The sequence below is a fragment of the Cyprinus carpio genome, chromosome B16 (assembly GCF_018340385.1).
Source record: "Cyprinus carpio isolate SPL01 chromosome B16, ASM1834038v1, whole genome shotgun sequence".
In the NCBI taxonomy this organism is placed as follows: Eukaryota; Metazoa; Chordata; class Actinopteri; order Cypriniformes; family Cyprinidae; genus Cyprinus; species Cyprinus carpio.
Window position 1 is genome coordinate 6,855,902 of NC_056612.1, and position 12,591 is coordinate 6,868,492.

The window sequence follows — 12,591 nt, forward strand, 5'->3', positions numbered from 1 at the left end:
CATCATTAAACAAAAATGTAGTATAGGATTACTTCCTACTCTTTCACAGTTTTTGATTTTGAGGTAGACTCACTGCAAAGCTTTTTTTTATAGCAATAAAAATGTAATAGATTCCTGAAACAATATAGACTGTTGATTTGGTTCAACAAGCATATTCTTTCATTTATTCGCCTTAGAAAATGTTATTCGTTGAGCAAGCGTTAAGCAGCGATCAGCTGCGGTTCATCCTCCAAACCGCTCGGTGGCGATCGCAAACATAAAAGCCGGTTTAAAAAAAACACTCGCGCGGCGGTTGTGGGTAATATTCATGGCGGACTTCTGAATCTGCAGTGGAGTGACACACCTGCTACTCTTCTGTCTGGATATTCAAATAAGCGAATTAACTTACATTTTTACCTCTTGTAAAAGTAAATTAACGTCCATACATTTAAAGGAATGGCTGAAACAAGCTCAGGTGAGCGGAGTGTGTAATATTCAGTCAAGTCTGATAAACACTGCAGCTGTTATTGAGCGTTACCGGGACTGTAAACAGAAGATTTTTCACCAACAAATACGTATTTAGTAGTTATATTCGTATACATGTATCTTATTAAGTTAAAAATGTGCAATTTGGGCAATAATGAGTAAAGAGATCCAAATAGATAGCTAACTGCGATGCATGAACTGGCCTAATGCTGATTGTACATGCGTGTCATTTTGTGTAAGGTGTAGTTTCCAGTCATATATAGTGGTTAATGCTGTCGGTAGGTATTGCATGATTTGAGTCTGTCACTTAACTGCATCTGTTCCCTCTCAAGATCAAGCTGGCGACATGAAACATGACAGCATTTCCTCCCCGGGGATCTCAGATCAGGAGAAGGAGATGGCATCCAGTGCGTTTGAGGCTTTTAAGGTGAATAACTATAATCTGAGCATGCGATTGTATCCATGGTTGTTTCCGGAGGTCATTGTTGACGATATAATGTGATGTTTCTTTAGACTGGAAGCTATGATGAGTCCCTGAAACACCTTGACAGCCTTCAGGAGCTTAATAAAGAGGACTACAAGATTACAATGAATAAAGCGATTACTGAGTTTTATAAAAGTGGGCAGACAACAACGAGCACCCTGAAGCAGACGTTAATGACCTTGAAGAATCAGGTTTGATATTACATCTCTATCGTAATTCTCATTGTTATAAGCCTTGTCATTAGAGTACTGATGGTAATTGATCGTCGTTTGCAGATGCACACAGCTGTGGATGATATTGATGGTTTGGATGATGTTGAGAACAGTATCCTCTACTACAATCAAGCGGTGATTCATTACCACATGCGACAGTATTCAGAAGCTATATCCATCGTGGAGAAGCTCTACCAGTTTCTTGAACCTTTTGGTATGTTTCAGGATGCAAATGAAAAGATCTTGTATAGTGTTGAGCAGTTTTTTGTTGTTGTTGTTGTTGTTTTTTATCTGCACCTGGACTAGCTCCAAAAGTATTAAGTGTTTTAACTGGTCTGGTGCAATAGTGTGGCATGGCTTGATGGGTTTCTCTGTCCTAGAGAAAAGTTTGCTCAGGCCGTTTGTTTCTTGTTGGTGGATCTATACCTGCTCACCTTCCAGCCAGAGAAGGCACTACACCTGTTGGCTGTGCTGGAGAAGCTCGCTGTGAAGGATGGGAACAGCAAAAATGGCAAAGGAGAGGTCAGAGATATTTGGCTCTTCCGATTATTTACATTTTTGATTGTTTTACCCTGTCTCACTTGTTCTCACTACAGTTGTTAAAATGTTGTTACAGGTGTTATTACATCTGTAATAAAAATTTGCACAAAGTGCATTTTAACCACTGCTAAATCACTGTATTTTATCCATCATTGGTATCTTCTTAAAAAAATAAAATAAATATATATATATATATATATATATATATATATATATATATATAAAATATTAGCATTATTTACCATGAGAGTGTTATCTTATGTACCAAATTTACTTCTTTCGAAAGTTTGGGGTCAGTAAGATTTGTAATTATATATTTATTATTAAAAAAATTTTGCGCTTGTTTTTGAAAAAGCATTGTATGCTCAGTAAGGCTGTTTGATCAAACAAATAGTAAACCCTAAATATTAATAAATAATATTATTGCAATTTAAAATAACTATTTCCTATTTTAATATATTTCAAAATGTAATAATGTATTCCATCTCCAGTCTTCAAGATCTTTATATGCTTCACATCCTTCAGAAATCATTCTAATATACTGACTTAGTACTGAAGAAATATATCAGTAATGAAAACATTTTTTTTTTTTTGGAAACCATGATATTTTATTTCCAGAGTTATTAAGGAACAAATATCAAAGAACATAATTTCTCTTAAAGGGGCATATGATGCTGCTAAAAATAACATTATTTTGTGTATTTGATTTAATGAAATGTGTTTACGCGGTTTAAGGTTAAAAAAACTTTATTTTCCACATACTGTACATTATTGTTTCTCCTGTATGCCCCGCCTTCTGACACGCGTCGATTTTTACAAGGCTCATCGCTCTGAAAAGCGAGGTGTGCTGTGATTGGCCAGCTATCCAGCGCATTGTGATTGGCTGAATGCCTCAAGCGTGTGACGGAAATGTTACCCCTCTTAACATATTGTGATGCCTTGTTCGGCCAGAGCGACGAGACAAAAACATAAAACCCATTATAAACGTGATATAAACAGGACTTCTAGTCGTGTTTTCTTTTGGAAGGCAAAAACAAAGTAGTTTCGCTTTCTCAACAAAACAGCGTCACACACCGCGGCCTTGAGTGAGCAGAGGCCGGAGGTCTAGAGTGAGCCGCGGCTGTCTTGAATGAGCCGCAGTCTAGAGTGAGCTGAGGCGGGTGGCTTGAGAACGGTGCGGCAGGCGGATTCTACGAAAGAGCGTAGCTTGGTCTTGCAGCTACCACATGTAACGACCCCGGGCTGGACGCCGCTTCGTTTCTTGGTGAAAGCCGATTCAGCGATCCACAGTGCGAAGTCGATGTATTTCCTCAGCGACCAGCACGGATCAGCCCCAGGCATGACGAAGCGGATATCGTCCTCTTTTGGAAGGCCAAACAAAGTAGTTTCGCTTTCACAGTGAAACACACAGCGTCTATACGACATGGCGGTGGCTGCAACAACAATACTACAACGAGAATAAAAGGTACGCCGCCTTTCTTTGCGTGAACATCTGGGCGGCGTTATGCAAATCTTCCCACATACTGATGTAGAGGTGTGGGGGCGTGTTAGAACGAGCCGTTTCAGGGGGGCGTGGACGAATCACAACTTTTATAAAGAATATCTCTTTGAATTTGAGACTTTAGTCTTTGCAACTTCACAGATCTTCTTTATTCACCAAGAGCTTGTAACACTCCAAAGAGAAAGGAAAATTTGAAATCGCATCATATGACCCCTTTAAATAAAATAGAGTTTATGTAACACATTTTTCTGTCACATTTGATCAGTTGGTAACACTTTAGATTAGGGAACACATGTTCTCCTCAGTAAGAGTTTTCCCTCAATAATCTTATTTGCTGCATATTGATAGTAAGTACACTAGCTGTATGTTTAGGTACTGGGTCAGATTATGGGATCCGGAATATTAATTAATATGTGCTTTATAAGTACTGATAAACAGCCATTATGATAGTAATATGCATGCTAGAAAGCAACTAGTTAATAGTGTTCCCTAATGTAAAGTGTTTTCGATTAATTTGTTGTATCCTTGCTTAATAAATATTACAATTTCTTTCAAATATAAATCTTACTGCTTTCAAACTTTTAAACAGAAGTGTACCTTATTATTATTTAATGGTCTGCCAAAGTGATAGAAAGCATTTTGGATTGTAAATCAGTGTTTGTAAAATTTGGCCTCTGGCTGTAGCTACCAGGTCATGCTCTAGAAAGTAAAGAATGGATTAATATGTCAGTTTTGTGAGATGAAAAATTGCGAGTTGTTGCTCCAGATTCTGTTTCCTTGACTTTTAACTTTTTGGATCATGTGTCATGTACAGAGCACCAACAAGGAATCTACTGCTATGAAAGCAGAGTTCACGGCTATGATCGAGGCAGCTAAATCAAAGATGCACCAGGTGAGAGCAGTGAGCATAATGAATGTTAAACTTGTTCAGAGCGTGCTGCCAATTTACAGCACTCAGATGAAAAATGTAATACTAAAGGTTTGCAATAGAGTTACACTGTTAATTAGTTCTGTATCTTCAGAAATAAATCTGAATCTAAAATGCTTCAATGTATGCTGATCCGCTAGCAACCATGAACAACAACGTTTTGTCACATTTTGTCAAAAATTGAGCTGTTTGGGATGTGTGTGTGTGTGTGTGTGTGTGCAGTATAAAGTACGAGCCTATATCCAGATGAAGTCACTGAAGGCCTGTAAACGGGAAATCAAATCTGTGATGAACACATCTGGAAATGTGAGTAGATTTACACATACTATAAACGTTGGTCAGGTACGTCTGCTCATGTAATACACTTGTAATTTATAGTGCCCCTATTATGGGTGATGAAAGCTTCATATTTTGGTTTTGGGAGTCCCCAACAGCAGGTTGACATGCATGCAAGGTCAAAAAACACTTTCATTGTCTTATAATATGCATTTATTTTTACCTACTTTCAAATGGTTTGCCCATTGATTCATTTTTCCAAACCCCTCCTTTGCATGATGCTAATCTGCGGTGATTGGTCGATTTCATTTTCATTTCATCATGCCTGATAAAGCAACGTTTGTGAGCGCAGTGCTGTACAGCGTTACCGGGGAAACCGTTATTTTTACCGCTCCAAAAGCGCCACCTAGTGACACAGAATGAATTAGCATTTTCATTCAGACCAATGCGAAAATCGACAGATGGTCAAGTTTTCCCAGATCTGCGTGCCCAATAAGTGGGCAGGGAATATGCTAATGTTTCATGTTAACGTCATGTAAACATGTTAACATGTAAACGGCTTGGGATTCATTTTAAAAATGACTCGTTTCAATGATTCTGAGTTGACTCTTTCTTTTGAGAGCAATAACTTTCTACACGGTTCGCTTTCAGATTTAAAACTTTGCAGGATATTTTCATTCACTTAGAGCTGTGTTACACACTGCATGAAAGCTCATTTTCAAAAATCCATAATAGGGGCACTTGAATGCATTTTTTGGCTGACTGTATTTACACATTTCTCCCGCAGTCTGCGCCCTCACTCTTTCTGAAGAGTAATTTTGAGTATTTGAGGGGAAATTATCGTAAAGCTGTGAAACTCCTCAACAGTTCAAATATCGCAGAGCATCCAGGACCCTTGAAAACAGGTACACAGTTAAAAACCCTCATGTGAGATTTGGACACTATAATTATTTACATTTTTGATTCCAAGAAGTGGTACTAGACATGCAAAATACACCTTAGAAATATCAATAGGCTCAAATGTTTTAAGTTTTTCTTTCCTGGAATATATTTACTCAGGCTTGTCTTTTTTCCCTGCTTAAAGGTGAATGCGTGAGATGTATGTTCTGGAATAATCTCGGTTGTATCCATTTTGCCATGGGGAAGCACAACCTGGGTCTTTTTTACTTTAAAAAAGCACTTCAAGAAAATGACCACATATGCGCCCAGCTTGGTGATGGCAGTAATGGGCAGGGTAAGAGTAACAAGAACTTTTACATGCCAGATCATACAGCAGAATTTGGGATATACCATACTTCTCAGTGTGATAATAGATTATATTATATACAATTTATTTATGAATATTTTGCAGCCTTGTTAATTAAGTGTTTTATTGCCTTTTTTCCTCACAGCAGCTAAGAAGTTCACAGGCATCCCCATGTGTGCTCTGCTAGCTAATAAGCGCTATGAGCTGCTGTATAACTGTGGGATACAGTTACTTCATATCGGTCGACCGCTGGCAGCGTTTGAGTGTCTGATGGAGGCGGTGCAGGTGTATCACTCCAACCCTCGACTCTGGCTCAGGCTCGCTGAATGCTGCATCACAGCTAATAAAGGGGTACAGACATTAACCAACATGTGTAATTAAAATTTAGAATGAAAGACCCTTGAAAAAACTTGGTGTACTTCTACAGGTATTTAATCATTTAATCAGCTTAGAATGATTTCTGAAGGATCATTGGAGTAATGGCTGTTTCAGCTTTAAATTGCATTTTTAAAAATTTTTAAATATAAAACAGTTTTAAATTATCATATTCCACAGTATCACGTTTTTGTGATTTTGATCAAATGAATACAGTCTTGGTGAGCTCAAGACACATATTTCTTGGTAAGAGACTTCTTTCAAAAACATTTAAAAATCTTACTGACCCCAAACATTTGGACGAGTGTGTATTTCTTTGTTTAAAAGCCTGTTCCCATAAAATGCCTAAATGACACCAAAGTGTAAAATTGGCCAACAATGTTTCCACATCACTTTACAGTATAATTATTTCAGATGGTGATGCATTTATTTATGACCTTTTTTGTTTCCTTCAGAGCTCGGAGCAGGAAACAAAAGGTTTGCCCAGTAAAAAGGGGATTGTGCAGGCTGTTGTTGGGCAGGGCTATCATCGCAAGATTGTTTTAGCATCACAGTCCACGCAAAACACCATTTACAGGTGAGGAAGGGTGATTCAATCTAACAGGTCTTGACATTTGCTAGCGTAGTATAATGATGTTAGAAAAGTAGCTGTGTGAGATTGGTTGGAGCAGTGTAACTAGATTTCAAATGGCTGAAAATACTGTAATGTCACAGTGTCTCCAGAAGGTGTCATCCTGTTGCTTTTCTTCCCAGAAGTAGCATTTTAAATCCTTAAGTGATTTCTGAGAGCAGTATCTTGCCTTGTAGGTTTCAGTCGTATTAAAAAGTCATTCTAATGCACTTGGCATGCTAAAATGGATTTACACACATACATGTGTTTGTGTGCAGTGAGGGCCAGTCAGCAGCAATCCCAGTGGCCAGTATGGAGTTTGCAGCGATCTGTCTGCGTAACGCTTTGCTCCTGCTCCCAGAGCACCAACAGCACGACAGCAAACCTGACAACGGCTCAAAGAGCTGCAGTCTGTCAGGCAGCACAGAAACCAGCGAGACCAGCGATGCCTGCAGGTACATGTATAAACATGCATGCACCACCAACGCTGGCAATAACAGATCCCAAACTAGATCCAATACAGCAGAAGATTGAATTTTCTGAACACATTAAAGAACACTCTTTCAACCCTTTGATGCTGATAATCTGGTGATGTGTGAATTTTTCTTTGACTGACAGTGGGAAGACTCAAGAGGGAGACAAGTTCATTCCTGCTGCCCCCTCATCGCCCTTGAGAAAGCAAGAGGTGGAGAATCTCAGGTGAGGTTACAGGAGACTTTTCTGGAATTTATTTCTCACACGTAATAAAAATGACCTGAAGAAGATTTAAATGACTTTAACACATTGATTTGACTCAGTGTGGCAAAGGCTGTTAGCCAGTACACTGCAAAAACAGATTCCTGTTTCCGATGCGAGACACGTCGTCTTCCTCAAGAGGGCACTTGCCGGCTCAGAAAGGGGAATCCTTTTTTTTTATATACATGTTGACATGAGAAATGCAGAATGCAATATACAGTACATGTTTCAAGCAGTAGCATGCTACATTTTTCACATGACCTCAGCATGTTAATTTTGTTATAAACAGCTACCTTTATTTGTAGCAAAACAACTTTACTTTTGCAGAATAAATTATGAGCCAAGAAGAATAAATGAAAGCTGATAAGTCTTGCGGTTTAATCATCAGACTGGTCAAGAAGAGCCTTGTGCAGTATTTCAGACTATGTATTCTGTTCAAATTTAGTCACAGATGGTATTATGCTATTCTAAACATGCATATATGAACCAGTCCCACTTTTAAATTTCCTTTACAAATATGCGCATATTGATTTAGAATTAGATTCGCTAAATTTGGGACTACTGTATGCAAAATATCGATATGGCAAATGCTCTTGGCTAAATCCATTAACAGCATAAAATGCAACAATTGCTAATAAGAGTGGTAATTAGAGTAAAGCCAGTTAACCTCCATTATTTTAACACATACAGTCTCTGTTAGACATATAATTGTGAATAACTCTCCCTCGGCTAGCCCACCTCTCTCTTATTTTATGCGCCCACTTCATTCTCCCTCGCGTTAGTTTTGCCTCAGGAACTGATTAGACCTTCTACCCCACCTCCATCCCACTCTCTCCCCTTCCCCCCATCTTTGATCCAGCGGGACAGTCTGCTCCGGAGGGCTGGCCGGATGTGGTTCCCTGTGAAGGGAAGAGGTGTGGTGTGTGGATTGTGTTGACCCTGCACTGACACACTGATACACTGACACTTTTACGAGCCCAAGCCCCATTTTCTCAAAGGGCTCTTCCTGGAATCCTGCAGGCTATTGTGTCACAGGCAGTCACTCAGAGCGTTTCCCCGTCTTTTCCTTTACAAAAATTATATTCAACATTTTTATCTTTAAAGTAAGTTTTAATGTGATTGTTATGGTCTGTTCACATCAAAACTCAATTTAAAAGCTAAACAAGTTGCAAACAAAAGTACTTATGAAAAACAAAACCCATCTGAACTCATTCTCATTCTGCAAGAATAATGGTTTAAAACTCAGCAGACAAAGACTGCACTTGAGACTTATTCAAAAATATTACATGACATAATCGTTTTTGACAAAATGTAATAAATTGTTGCTGGATGTAGTTAAAGTGACCAGATGGGACTGTCCCCATTTTAGTGAGCCACCTGATCACCCGAGATATATACATTTAATTTATTACCTTTTTGTAAATGATTGCTTTCCGTAGTTCTTTGTACTACACACAAAGCTCCACAGACAGGTGTCTGTGTTTTTTAACTGGCTGAAGAAATATGACCTGTCACCAAAGACAGTCTTTTCATTGGACACATTTTTGTCCATTGCATTGCAAAATGTTGTTTTAAGCTAATATTGGTAAAATAATATGTTGGGGATCGGATTGATGGCTCAATCAGAATCAAAAAGCCATCATGTAAATGCTACAATTTATCAGATTATATCATATTGGGATATTGGCACGCATGTACAGTATATGCTGAATAAAACATCTTAAGTATGTGGCAATTTATTATTACATTTAAAAATGAATGTAAAATATTGATAAATAAAACAAAGTTTATGAGCATATTTTATTTTATTTAAAAATTAAACTGAAATGCTATATAAATAAGCTTAGGTTACTTCTATTGTTTGGCGGGAATCCAGATGTGTGCATGTTTCCTGCGTGTTATGTTACTTTGCTATATAACTCACAGCATGTTTCAGATAATAAAAAAGTGACATTCTGGAAAATACTGGAAGTAAAAGAATGCGAGATACAGGAGTTATTTTGAGATTGTACGGGTTTGTTCTGTATGGACACTATTCATTTTAATTTGTGCAGGTTAAAAAAAAAAAGTAATCAAGTCTTACATTTTATTTTAAAAACAATTTCAATACTCTTACTACATCTGAAGGTGTTTTACTGATCTTTCATCTTTAAATGATTTGAGAATTTGTGAGGCAGTTGACACATTTCCTGTACTTGGGTTTGTTATGGCTGCTGTACACTGATTCATACAAAGAGTGTTTCAGTAATAAAACAGTTTTGTCCTTGTGTTGAAAACAGTTTCATTAGCATGCTTCTCTTTCCTCACAGGTGCTCAATTCTAGCCTGCAGTGCATATGTGGCTCTTGCTCTTGGGGACAACTTAATGGCTCTTAACCATGCAGAAAAGCTCCTGCATCAGACTAAGCTTTCAGGATCGCTCAAGTGAGTCAGTCTTTCTTTTTCTGGCTGATTTATATCTTTTATGGGTCCTGCACTTATAACACTCACATCATTCAGCAAATATTTGCCCTCCTAAAATGGCCAACCCTGAGTGCTTAACATTTGGTTCAACCTGTTAAACAAAAAAATCATACCTATGCCTGACCACTCTCGTTTGTCCTAGGGGAAAAATAACAAACAAAAAAGTTACCTTATTTATTTATTTATTTTTTTTTTTTTTGTAGCAAATGCTATTTTGTAAAGGTCCTGTTATTCCAAACTGTGATACTTACTGTAAATGGTTTGGTTTGTTTTCGCTATATTTCCCAGACAGAGATGAAGCTGAGACTAAGTGGGCAATACACAATGTGAAGCAGTCAGTTTAGCTTTAGTCTTTGTCGGGGGAAGTGGCTTTAAATAATGTATTCAGCTCCATTTTTGATGAGTTGTTTGGTGCTTGTGTTCTCAGGTTCCTGGGTCACCTGTATGCAGCTGAAGCCCTGATCTCTCTGGACAGAATTTCTGATGCCATCGCACATCTTAACCCAGAGAACGTTACTGACGTCTCGTTAGGGGTGTCATCCAGCGAACAAGAGCAAGGTATGAAAATGCACTCATAATCAAAACATACAGATGTCGAAGGGCATGATGTGCGATTATTAACATATGTCTGTGCTGTTATTGACAGCTTCTGATAAAGGAGATCTGGAGCCTGTGGAATCCTGTAAGTTTTAATTATTATTATTACTATTTTAAATGTATTTCTTAGATAAATAAGTAAAAATTAAATAAGTTAATTCCTCTTCTACGATGAACATGTCTGAACATTTCAGAATTCAAAAATTCATTTTGATATTTTTAGGGTATCTAAAGTAAAAGTAAAAAAAAAAAAATATATATATATGGTAACAATTTACTTAAAGCCTTTGTGTAATGCAATATAAAGGGTTATTAAAGGGTATAATGCATTAATTAAAGTTGTAATATGTTATATCTTGTCGTAAATAATTATAACCCAATTTAAAATGCATAGTGTAACAATGAATTAAGTGTTATGAATAATTGTAGTAACAGTTAATACATTATGAGTTTGTACAATGCATTATAAGGTGCATTACAAGCCATAATTAATGCATTAAAACTAATTTTATAATACATAATACATAAAGGCTTTAAGTATTACTAAGATTATCTTTTGTCATTAAAAGATCAAATACTTGAAAAGACAAATTTGACTTTTTTTCTATAAAAAGGATTACTATTTCTGTTTATATATATATATATATATATATATATATATATATATATCTATATATATATATATATATATATATATATATGGAAAATCTGACGCAATTTTGTAAAAAAAATATATATATATATAATTTGATAATGCAATGTGAAAGATAAAAAAAAATACTGGCAGTTATAAATTTTGGTTTCATGATATTTGTTTAAAAAAAAAAATTACACTCATTATGTCATTTTTATAAAGATGATTTTATATGTGTATATATAATATTTCTTTAGAATAACATGCCCTGATTAATCGTCCACAATTAGAGCAGAGATAAGTTGAGGAAGACAATGTGTAGTCTTATTTATTGCATATTTATGTATTTAATTTTGGTTTGTGTTGCAGCAGGGAAGCAGACACCTTTGTGTTACCCCAGCTCAGTAAGTTCTGCCCGGGCCACAATGCTCTTCAATCTGGGCAGTGCGTATTGCTTGAGGAGCGAGTACGAGAAAGCCCGCAAGTGCCTCCATCAGGTAAACACTCGTCTCATGTGAAGCTGTCCAATTTCAATGTCCCTGTAACTAAACACATAAAATGACAATAATGCAATTATCTTCTCTGGACACTGGATAGATACAGTGCTTAAACAGTCTTCAAAAAATTTGTATTTCTGTTTCCAAGCTGCTTCAATGGTGAACACTAAGGAGATTCCTCCAGAAGCCATTTTACTGGGCGTCTACTTAGAACTGCAGAACGGTGAGTCATGCACAGAGACTGTAATTACACAGTGACTGCTGGGAAATGTCACTATATTTTCCGGAGGGTGGCCAGTCACCTTTCCTCACCTGGAATCAATTGACACTTCATTTTTTGAGTAATCGTTTAAAACTGTGATTGTTGCTTTGGCAGGAAACACACAGCTGGCGCTACAGATCATCAAACGGAACCAGCTCCTCCCGTCTGTCAAGCCCGCCTCCTCCCCTGACCTCCGTAAGAAACCACTTCCCTTCCAGTCATCCCAGCCTGTACAGCCCATACAGACCCCCTCCTCCTTTACACAAGTACAGCGCAAGTGATTCCTCTTACTCGGACCCCCAAAAACATGCACAAACACATTTTTTTAATGTTATTTATGAGGCTGCAGCAACTCATGATGGATGGGAAAAAACACGCAAGAAACGGTTGTCTGTTAGAAATATGTCTGTGTTTTGGGGTCTATGAAATTATAAATAAATTTTATTTACACGTATTAGTGTTGTGACATTTATGCGGTCAGTGACACTGCCATATATGAACTTATACAGATTATGAGTAAATTATTTCTGGAAAGTACGATTGAAAATCTGCATGGAGCCCTTATATCGCGATGAGAGAGATCATGTGGTTGTCAAAAATCAATGGACCAAAGGTCACTGTTCTAATTTGCGTAAAATCATGGACACTTGTCTGACATCAGTTGTGGCAAAAACTCTTTAAAATGTAGCTTTTAAACATCTCAGTTGTATAACTTGATTCCTTCTCTACTGGTGCATAAGACTCAAATAAATGTCCTGATTTGTGAA

General features: G+C 37.2%; 1 protein-coding gene across 4 annotated transcripts; it reads left to right on the plus strand.

The window, feature by feature from the left end:
- Nucleotides 1–275: 275 nt before the first annotated feature.
- Nucleotides 276–12,591, plus strand: LOC109084152 (CCR4-NOT transcription complex, subunit 10). Of its 4 annotated transcripts, none has more exons than XM_042740489.1 (19): nucleotides 276–454; nucleotides 798–892; nucleotides 979–1,140; nucleotides 1,225–1,375; nucleotides 1,544–1,683; nucleotides 4,017–4,094; nucleotides 4,353–4,436; nucleotides 5,194–5,311; nucleotides 5,491–5,640; nucleotides 5,798–6,003; nucleotides 6,483–6,604; nucleotides 6,916–7,092; nucleotides 7,256–7,336; nucleotides 9,682–9,795; nucleotides 10,262–10,392; nucleotides 10,481–10,516; nucleotides 11,438–11,562; nucleotides 11,710–11,785; nucleotides 11,939–12,591. In XM_042740489.1, exons 1-19 carry the CDS (start codon nucleotides 436–438, stop codon nucleotides 12,103–12,105), a joined length of 2,232 nt encoding a protein of 743 aa, XP_042596423.1. In that variant the 5' UTR covers nucleotides 276–435; the 3' UTR covers nucleotides 12,106–12,591. The 4 variants fall into 4 exon arrangements, with proteins under 4 accessions (XP_042596423.1, XP_042596421.1, XP_042596420.1 ...); XM_042740487.1 differs by having other exon boundaries at nucleotides 5,801–6,003; nucleotides 11,435–11,562; XM_042740486.1 differs by having other exon boundaries at nucleotides 277–454; nucleotides 11,435–11,562.

Excerpts from the sequence above, each read along its gene's own strand:
- LOC109084152 (XM_042740486.1), top strand. Across the intron at positions 6,605-6,915 it reads ACGCAAAACACCATTTACAG|TGAGGGCCAGTCAGCAGCAA; the intron begins GTGAGGAAGGGT and ends GTTTGTGTGCAG. Across the intron at positions 10,393-10,480 it reads ATCCAGCGAACAAGAGCAAG|CTTCTGATAAAGGAGATCTG; the intron begins GTATGAAAATGC and ends TGTTATTGACAG.